Genomic DNA, 10,267 nt, shown 5'->3' with positions numbered 1-10,267 from the left:
GTAACATAGTGCATCATACGTTGGGATACAGAGCATGAAAGGAGAATCCAAACTAATTTCCAAATTATAGTTTCTCATTTCTTACTAACAAATGGAAACACCCACTAAGAGCCTGAGATATTATCCAAACATGATGTGGCAAAAGAAACTGAGTGTGTGTTATCAAAGTGTGCCCAAGTGAGATTATTTTTAGCCCTCTTACTGTTTTATTTTCTGAATTTCACTTATATATTTTACTGAAGATTGTAATTATATTTCATAGCAGCTAAGTCATTTGAAATGTTCAAAATTTTACTACAAATGAATCAGTCACTAGTGGATACCATATTTGTGATGTGTATGACATGTCTCAAGTGAACAAAGAAACAATGAAATATGTCAGATACAGTGAGAGAAGTCAAGTGTTTGTCCTTGACAGCTTAGAAATGTTGATTATATGGTATTTTTCAGTCTTTGGATTTGCTAACATTCTGCATCAGTCACTGTCACCAAATGTGGTGCCCTCCTCCGATATCTCCACCTGCTGGAACGTAGGAGCCAAAGCCAAATCCAAACTCGCTGCCTCCAAAACCACCTGAAACATAGTGGAATCATGACTGTCATGATAACAGCTGTATTTCTGAAGTGAAATATTTTGCTGGAGTTGATTACAACTAAAGTTTCAAAGTAATAGAATTCTAAGAATTAAGTCAACAATGCAACAAGTGATGTTGAAGACAAGCTCTCTTTCTTTCACACTCTATCACGAAAAGTGTGTTGTTTGTGACTCTGGTTAATGACTTCAGCAACCAGAAGTCAGAGTCAGTTTCCCAATGTGATACACACAGCACATTTATGCAGCACGTGGTATGGTCCCACACTGTCACGCACACTGCAATTACACTGCCTATTTTTTCAAAAGATATTTAAGGTCTCATAGTATTAAGTTAAAATAATAATATTGTACTGTTTATGATTATGGCCACATAATTGTGGAATTTTTTAAAACACTGAAGATAACTGATCAGTTGCAGAAATTGTGTCTTTTCAAACTTTTCAAGAACACTTTTATCACAATTCTACTTGATTAAACCGTGTTTCACATCCTGAAAACTAGCAAAAGATTTTTACTTACATGACTTGTACCACTCTGTTCTGCTACATTTTTTACATAAGTGTGTCACAGTACTGTTGATAGTGGTTGTTTTTGAAACATTGTTAACAAAACTGTTAACAAAGTTTGTCTATCAATTGTTTATTGACATACCCTCACACCAAAGGTGTGCACAAGTGTGAGGGTAAGGTATAAGAAGTGGAGGGTGATATGAGAAAAACTAAATTGTGCTACATTGGAATAATTTCTTTTTGACTCTAATGGCCTCTGCCCCTGCTCACGCACACTCTCTCTCTCTCTCTCTCTCTCTCTCTCTCTCTCTCTCTCTCTCTCTCTCTCTCTCTCTCTCTCTCTCTCCTCTCTCTCTACATCTACATCTACATTCATACTCCGCAAGCCACCCGACGGTGTGTGGCGGAGGGTACATTGAGTGCCTCTACCGGTTCTCGCCTCTATTCCAGTCTCGTATTGTTCGTGGAAAGAAGGATTGTCGATATGCTTCTGTGTGGGCTCTAATCTCTCTGATTTTACCATCATGGTCTCTTCGTGAGATATATGTAGGAGGGAGCAATATACTGCTTGACTCTTTGGTGAAGGTATGTTCTCGAAACTTTAACAAAAGTCCGTACTGAGCTATTGAGCATCTCTCCTGCAGAGTCTTCCACTGGAGTTTATCTATCATCTCTGTAACACTTTGGCGATTACTAAATGATCCTGTTACGAAGCACGCTGCTCTCTATTGGATCTTCTCTATCTCTTCTATCAACCCTATCTGGTACAGATCCCACACTGCTGAGCAGTATTCAAGCAGTGGGCGAACAAGCGTACTGTAACCTACTTCCTTTGTTTTCGGATTGCATTTCCTTAGGGTTCTTCCAATGAATCTCAATCTGGCATCTGCTTTACCGACGATAAACTTTATATGATCATTCCCCTTTAAATCACTCTTAATGCTTACTCCCAGATAATTTATGGAATTAACTGCTTCCAGTTGCTGACCTGCTATTTTGTAGCTAAATGATAAGGGATCTATCTTTCTATGTATTCGCAGCACATTACACTTGTCTACATTGAGATTCAATTGCCATTCCCTGCACCATGTGTCAATTCACTGCAGATCCTCCTGCATTTCAGTACAATTTTCCATTGTTACAATTTCTCGATACACCACAGCATCATCTGCAAAAAGCCTCTGTGAACTTCCGATGTTATCCACAAGGTCATTTATGTATATTGTGAATAGCAATGGTCCTATGACACTCCCCTGCGGCACACCTGAAATCACTCTTACTTCGGAAGACTTCTCTCCATTGAGAACGACATGCTGCATTCTGTTATCGAGGAACTCTTCAATCCAATCACACAATTGGTCTGATAGTCCATATGATTTTACTTTGTTCATTAAACGACTATGGGGAACTGTATCAAACGCCTTGCGGAAGTCAAGAAACACGGCATCTACCTGTGAACCCGTGTCTATGGCCCTCTGAGTCTCGTGGCTGAATAGCGTGAGCTGGGTTTCACACAACCGTCTTTTTCGAAACCCATGCTGATTCCTACAGAGTAGATTTCTAGTCTCCAGAAAAGTCATTATACTCAAACATAATACGTGTTCCAAAATTCTAGAACTGATCGACGTTAGAGATATAGGTCTATAGTTCTGCACATCTGTTCGACGTCCCTTCTTGAAGACGGGGATGACCTGTGCCCTTTCCCAATCCTTTGGAACACTACGCTCTTCTAGAGACATACGGTACACCGGTACACGGTACACCGCTTCGCGTACTCTGTGTAAAATCGAACTGGTATCCCATCAGGTCCAGCGGCCTTTGCTCTTTTGAGGAATTTTAATTGTTTCTCTATCCCTCTGCCACCTATTTTGATATCTACCATTTTGTCATCTGTGCGACAATCTAGAGAAGGAACTACAGAGCAGTCTTCCTTTGTGAAACAGCTTTGGAACAAGACATTCAGTATTTCGGCCTTTAGTCTGTCATCCTCTGTTTCAGTACCATTTTGGTCACAGAGTGTCTGGACATTTTGTGTTGATCCACCTACCGCTTTGACATAAGACCAAAATTTCTTAGGATTTTCTGCCAAGTCAGTACATAGAACTTTACTTTAGAATTCATTGAACGCCTCTCGCATAGCCCTCCTCACACTACATTTCGCTTCGCGTAATTTTTGTTTGTCTGCAAGGCTTTGGCTATGTTTATGTTTGCTGTGAAGTTCCCTTTGCTTCTGCAGAAGTTTTCTAACTCGGTTGTTGTACCATGGTGGCTCTTTCCCATCTCTTATGATCTTGCTTGGCACATACTCATCTAACGCATATTGTACGATGGTTTTGAACTTTGTCCACTGATCCTCAACACTATCTGTACTTGGGACAAAACTTTTGTGTTGAGCCATCAGGTACTCTGTAATCTGCTTTTTGTCACTTTTGCTAAACAGAAAAATCTTCCTACCTTTTTTAATATTTCTATTTACGGCGGAAATCATCGATGTTGTAACCGCTTTATGATCACTGATTCCCTGTTCTGCATTAACTGTTTCAAATAGTTCGGGTCTGTTTGTCTCCAGAAGGTCTAATATGTTATCGCCATGAGTCAGTTCTCTGTTTAACTGCTCAAGGTAGTTTCCAGATAAAACACTTTAAAAAATTTCACTGGATTCTTTGTCCCTGCCACCCGATATGAATGTTTGAGTCTCCCAGTCTATATCCGGCAAATTAAAATCTCCACCCAGAACTATAATATGTGGGGAAATCTACTCAAAATATTTTCCAAGTTATCCTTCAGGTGCTCAGTCACAAAAGCTGCTGAGCCAGGGGGCCTGTAGAGACATCCAACTACCATGTCTGAGCCTGCTTTAACCGTGACCTTCACCCAAATTATTTGACATTTCGGATCTCCGTCAATTTCCTTCGATACTATTGCACTTCTTATCGCTACAAACATGCCTCCCCCTTCACCGTCCAGCCTGTCTCTGCAGTATACGTTCCAATCTGAGTTTAGGATTTCATTACTGTTTATGCCTGGTTTCAGCCAACTTTCTGTCCCTAGTACTATATGGGCATTGTGGCCGTTTATTAATGGGACCTTTCTATAGACGCTCCTGCAGTTTACTATTAGCACATTAATATTGTTATTTCCTGTTGCATTTTGCCTGCTCCTACATTGCCGCGTCTCAGGAGGTGTCTTGTCGGGCCTAGGGAGAGAATTCTCTAACCTAAAAATCCCACATGTGCACTCCACACGTACTCCGCTACCCTTGTAGCCACTTCCAGCGTGTACTGCACATCTGACCTATTCAGGGGGACCCTACATTTCTCCATCTGATAGTGGAGGTCGAGAAATTTGCACTCCAGATCTCCACAGAATCGACTGAGCCTCTGGTTTAAGCCTTCCACTTGGCTCCAAACCAGAGGACCGCGATCGGTTCTGGGAACGATACTACAAATAGTTAACTCAGATTCCACAAAAAAATACTACAAATAGTTAACTCAGATTCCACCCCGCGGGCGAGGCTTTCCGCCTTCACCAATTCCGCCAACCGCCTGTACAAACTGAGGATGACCTCTGAACCCAGATGGCACGAGTCATTGGTGCCGACATGAGCAATAATTTGCAGTCGGGTGCACCCAGTGCTCTCTATCGCCACCGGCAGGGCCTCCTCCACATCTCGGATGAGATCCCCCAGCAAGCAGACAGAGTGAACACTGGCCTTCTTCCCCAACCTTTCCGCTATTTCCCAAAGGGGCTCCATCACCCACCTAACGTTGGAGCTCCCAATAACTAATAAACCCCTCCCCCCGTGTGCCTGCTTGGACCTCTCTCTCTCTCTCTCTCTCTCTCTCTCTCTCTCTCTCTCTCTCTCTCTCTCTCTCTCACTCACCCCCCCCCCCCCTCCCCTCCTCTCCACATACACCATTTTTTCGGTTAAAGAGGAATATTTGATACTAGTCATTAGTTCTGACCAGTGAAGAGGAAACATCTAACAAACATCATGAACAACATGATGAATATAACACGATATCAGTGGCGATTTTTCCAATAGGACTAAGCTGCAGATCAGTCTGTCAGCACAATCAGGTTTTTTGCTTTCGCATTTGTTGGCATCACCAACTCCCAACCTGTCACATTCCAAACTAACCTTCGGCTAAGGTACAGCACATTCTGTCAGCACAAACAGGTTATTGCACTTTCTCTTTCATTGGCTTCACCAACTCACAACCAAACGGTGAAAATACACACTAAAAATGACATCACAGCAGGAGTTAACATTACATCACTGGTGAAAGCCAATGAATGTCATCAAACATCCCTCTTGATCTGTTTTCTCAATGTTTAGGCTAAACTGAAATGAGGCTCCAGGAGTAGACAATGTTCCATTAGAACTACTGATAGCCTTGGGAGAGCCAACCATGACAAAACTCTACCATCTGGTGAGCAAGATGTATGAGTCAGGTGAAATACCCTCAGACTTCAAGAAGAATATAATAATTCCAATCCCAAAGTAAGCAAGTGTTGCCAGGTGTGAAAATTACCAAACTGCCAGTTTAATAAATCACAGCTTCAAAATACTAACATGAACTCTTTACAGATGAATGGAAAAACTGACAGAAGCTGACCTTGGGGAAGATCAGTTTGGATTCTGTATAAATGTTGGAACACTTGAGGCAACACTGACCCTATGAATTATCTTAGAAGATAGAATAAAGAAAGGCAAACCTACATTTCTAGCATTTGTAGACTTAGAGGAAGCTTTTGACAATCTTGACTGGAATACTCTCTTTCAAATTCTGAAGGTGGCAGGGGTCAAATGGAGCAAAAGGCTATTTACAACTTGTACAGAAACCAGATGGCAGTTGTAAGAGTTGAGGGGCACAAAAGAGAAGCAGTGGTTGGGAAGGGAGTGAGACAGGGTAGTAGCCTCTCCCTGATGTTATTCAATCTGTATACGAGCAAGCAGTAAAGGAAACAAAAGAAAAATTTGGAGTAGGAATTAAAATCCATGGAGAAGAAATAAGAAATTTAGGTTTGCATGTGATAATGTAATTCTGTGATATTGTAATTCTGCCAGAAACTGCAGAGGACCTGGAAGAGCAGTTGAACAGAATGGACAGTATCTTGAAAGGACGATATAAGGTGAACGAGGATACTGGAAAGTAGTCGAATTAAATCCAGTGATGCTGAGGGAATTAAATTAGGAAATGAGACACTTAAAGTAGTAAAGGAGTTTTGCTATTTGGGGAGCAAAATAACTGATGATGGTCAAAGTAGAGAGGATATAAAATGTAGACTGGCAATGTAAAGGAATGCATTTCTGGAGAAGAGAAATTTGTTAACATCAAGTATAGCTTTAAGTGTCAGGAAGTGTTTTATGAAAGTCTTTATATGGAGCATAGCCATATACAGAAGTGAAACATGGATGATAAATAGTTCAGACAAGAAGATAATAGAAGCTTTTGAAATGTGGTGCTACAGAAGAATGCTGAAGATTAGATGGGTAGATCACGTAACTAATGACGAGGTACTGAACAGAATTGGGGAGAAGAGCAATTTGTGGCACAACTTGACTAGAAGAAGGGATTAGTTGGTAGGATACATTCTGAGGCATCAAGAGATCACCAATTTAGTATTGGAGGGCAGCGTGGAGGGAAAAAATCATAGAGGGAGACCAAGAGATGAATACACTAAGCAGATTCAGAAGGATGTAGGTTGCTGTAGGTACTTGGAGATGAAGGAGCTTGCACAGGATAGAGTAACAAGGACAGCTGCATCAAACCAGTCTCTGGATGAAAGCCACAACAACATAGGCTTAATATTTATTTGTATATTCTCTTTACAGTTACTTACTGTTTGGATTAAATAATATTGTGTAACAAATGTATTGTCAGAAATTGTGGTGTCATGTGTCATACCACCCCAAAGCATATGAAAGTTGGTAACGGAACGGCAAGTTTCTGTTAGGTGCTGATAGCTGTCGTGCAGGAACCAGCACATCTGATGGAGCACACTCACTGAGCCACACCACCGGTACCTCTGGAGTATGAGTGCCCTCTGTTGTTGCAATACAGGATGGCCAGTACTAGACACATGGGCCCATTGTGCTCAGAGCCATTTTGCCACATGATGCTATGCAGACACTGCCTAGTCACAGCTTCAACTTCGTCATGCGTGCCTTAGTATGTGGAGCATTTTCCTTGTGGAGAGTGTGATAGTTGGACTCTGTTTCTTGCTTCATTATTTGCAATGTGTCTTTGTGTGCTTGGAGAAATACATGTCAAGTAAATTTTCTGTTTGTTGTATTTACTTGTTTGCTAATCATTTCTGCTCCTGTCCAGCTTTCCTACAGTGACAGCTCTCAACCACTCTGTAGTGCACCTCGCCTTATGATTGTGTACACAACAGAGATGATATTTCATCTGTTTTTACATCTCTGTATTCTTGCTTCTCACATACATTTAGCTGTTCCTTCCATCCCCACTTCATCAAATATGTGGCGATTTCTGTGGGTGTACTCGCTCATGGGAAAAAGTCAGTGTCATTCGTGGTTTACTGGGTTGACTGCTATTAAGTTTCACGGTCACTGAGTGACACATCATTTCGCTTTTGCAACGACAACTGTCAAACTCGGATGGCATCATAGAAAATATGGGAGTTACACCTAGAACAAGATCTTACAGACCAACTATCTTTGATTTTCTAAGGATTTGAAGTTTAGAGCCTAGACATCAGTTTCCAGGGGTATTAAAGTAGTGACTTTAATAGGTAGCTCAGTGCATGGTGTCAGTGGTTTGAACTTCACAAGTAGCAGTTTCTGCTTTTGACTTTTATTTAAATTCTAAAGTTATTATCAAGTGATAATGTTAATTAACAAATATTGAAACATATTTTTAATAAAAATTACATCTTTCTATTTTTAATTTCTGGCCATATGAAAATAAATTAAAATTTGATACAGACGTGTGAAATGCCCTACTGTTAACAAAAAAAACTTTTCTTGTGAATGCTGCTGTTCAATCTCAAGAATTAGAAAAGTATTAAATTTTTTTATATGATTTTTGAAGTTTTGTACCAAATTATAATTACTTGTGATTACTCACATCTTCAAGCAATTAGTAATTAAAAGTTAAAACATGTTATTTTTATTAAAAATTTCCAGTTTCAATATTTTCTCTCTGTCCTTGCACACATTATGTATTCCCTGACTTTCACTGAAGTGACATTTGGACTGCACAAAATTGGTAAAAAGACTGATAAGTTTAAAATATAAAATACACACACCTTGCAGGTGGTCAAATGAAAACTGCGGATGTGCGCCAACAGCCGCTTGTCCTCCATCTGCGACACCTTCACCGGCGCCAAAGCCCACTCCAAAGTCGAACCCTGTGCCCTGGAAGCCAGCTTCACCTCCAGGGAAGGCCAACGTGTCTCCGAAGTCACCCAGCAGACCTCCGTCACCCTGACCGTTACCTCTGCTGCCTCCGCCACCTCTGCCTCCACTGACACCACCGCCGCTAATGTCACCGCCTGGGACGCCACCCCCAGGGGCGGGCTCCGGCACGGGGGCCAGCGAGGGTTCCGGGCTGACCGGCGGGGCGCCGGTGGCTGGCGGCCTCGAGGTGTCAGTGGGTCTGGGACTCGGCCTGCGCACCGCGTTGGCCAGTGCCTGCAGCTTCAGCCGCGTTGCTACCCCTGCCTTGTAGGCCGCCGCCCCCGCAATGCTCACTGCCGTCGACGCTGCCTTTGTCGCCACTGCTCCTGCGACCGCCTTTGCTGCTGCTGCCTGCAATAACCGTGATCTCATTTTCTATCATCCAACTGAAATACATTGTGCAGTGTGATCATGAATTACTGGACAGTTTCATAAGCTTCGGGGTATAGTGAGAGCACTTGTCAATTGTACAACACATTGCAGAAGGTCTTCTACCAGGAATACATGATATTTTCAAATGAATTCTTTAATATTTTAGGAATTTTCTGTGCCTTGAAAATTGAAATTTCTGTTAGTTGCCATTAACATCTACCCCAATGTGTTTGAAATTATAACGGCTTTTTGATAAACTACTCCATCATTTGCTTTCACTTACGGATCATTGATGTGTTGTAGGGTAATAAAGCAAGACATAAACTATTAAACACATTAATTACAAGATTTTCTCAACTGCAACACTATCAAATCAGAATAAAATATGCGTTCCTAGGTTGTTGTTGTGGTCTTCAGTCCTGAGACTGGTTTGATGCAGCTCTCCATGCTACTCTATCCTGTGCAAGCTTCTTCATCTCCCAGTACCTACTGCAACCTACATCCTTCTGAATCTGCTTAGTGTATTCATCTCTTGGTCTCCCTCTACGATTTTTACCCTCCACAGTGCCCTCCAATGCTAAATTTGTGATTCCTCGATGCCTCAAAACATGTCCTACCAACCGATCCCTTCTTCTAGTCAAGTTGTGCCACAAACTTCTCTTCTCCCCAATCCTATTCAATACCTCCTCATTAGTTACGCGATCTGCCCACCTTATCTTCAGCATTCTTCTGTAGCACCTCATTTCGAAAGCTTCTATTCTCTTCTTGCCCAAACTAGTTATCGTCCATGTTTCACTTCCATACATGGCTACACTCCATACAAATACTTTCAGAAACGACTTACTGACACTTAAATCTATACTCGATGTTAACAAATTTCTCTTCTTGAGGTATGCTGCTGGAAAGAAAAGTAGTAGACTTGGAAAAACATATTAAATTTTGATCCGCTGTTGGCATATGCCACCTGTGGAAGTAAATGTACTGATAATAGTTTCAATGTCATCTGACAAAAGATAATGTAGTGGTTTAGCTACCAGAGTGCATTCTGTGTCTACCCTTTTATAGAGAATGCTCACAGCCAGAAGGCTCAGCGTGGTGCAAATGCGTGAAGCGAGCAGGAACTGTGCCACAGAGATGCATTCGTGCTTCCTACAGCCAACAGTTTCAATGCAGTCAAATTGTAGCTTTCTGAGTGGTGGGATGGTCCTTTTGGAGAATATCGGCACACTTGTATGTGCTGTATCAGTTAGGCAACAATGCTTGTATCAGAGGTCACAAGAACATATCTCACACCCACATCTATATCTACATCCATACTCTGCAAGCCACCTGACGGTGTGTGGCGGAGGGTACCTTGAGTAC

At 41.7% G+C, this 10,267-nt stretch overlaps 1 protein-coding gene across 1 annotated transcript; it reads right to left on the bottom strand.

Annotated features, from left to right (window-relative positions):
- Positions 1 to 485: 485 nt before the first annotated feature.
- On the bottom strand, positions 486 to 8,905 carry LOC126424617 (uncharacterized). Its single transcript, XM_050087355.1, has 2 exons — positions 8,383 to 8,905; positions 486 to 574 (listed from the first exon to the last, which is right to left on the bottom strand). The coding sequence occupies exons 1-2, from the start codon at positions 8,903 to 8,905 to the stop codon at positions 486 to 488; spliced, it is 612 nt and encodes a 203-aa protein (XP_049943312.1).
- Between the last annotated feature and the right edge of the window lie 1,362 nt (positions 8,906 to 10,267).

The sequence above is a fragment of the Schistocerca serialis genome, chromosome 10 (assembly GCF_023864345.2).
Source record: "Schistocerca serialis cubense isolate TAMUIC-IGC-003099 chromosome 10, iqSchSeri2.2, whole genome shotgun sequence".
Classification (NCBI taxonomy): Eukaryota; Metazoa; Arthropoda; class Insecta; order Orthoptera; family Acrididae; genus Schistocerca; species Schistocerca serialis.
This window is presented reverse-complemented; position numbering and strand designations above follow the sequence as displayed.

Excerpts from the sequence above, each read along its gene's own strand:
- LOC126424617 (XM_050087355.1), bottom strand. The coding sequence starts at position 8,905 with ATGAGATCACGGTTATTGCAGGCAGCAGCAGCAAAGGCGGTCGCAGGA. Across the intron at positions 575-8,382 it reads TTCATTTGACCACCTGCAAG|GTGGTTTTGGAGGCAGCGAG; the intron begins GTGTGTGTATTT and ends ACTATGTTTCAG.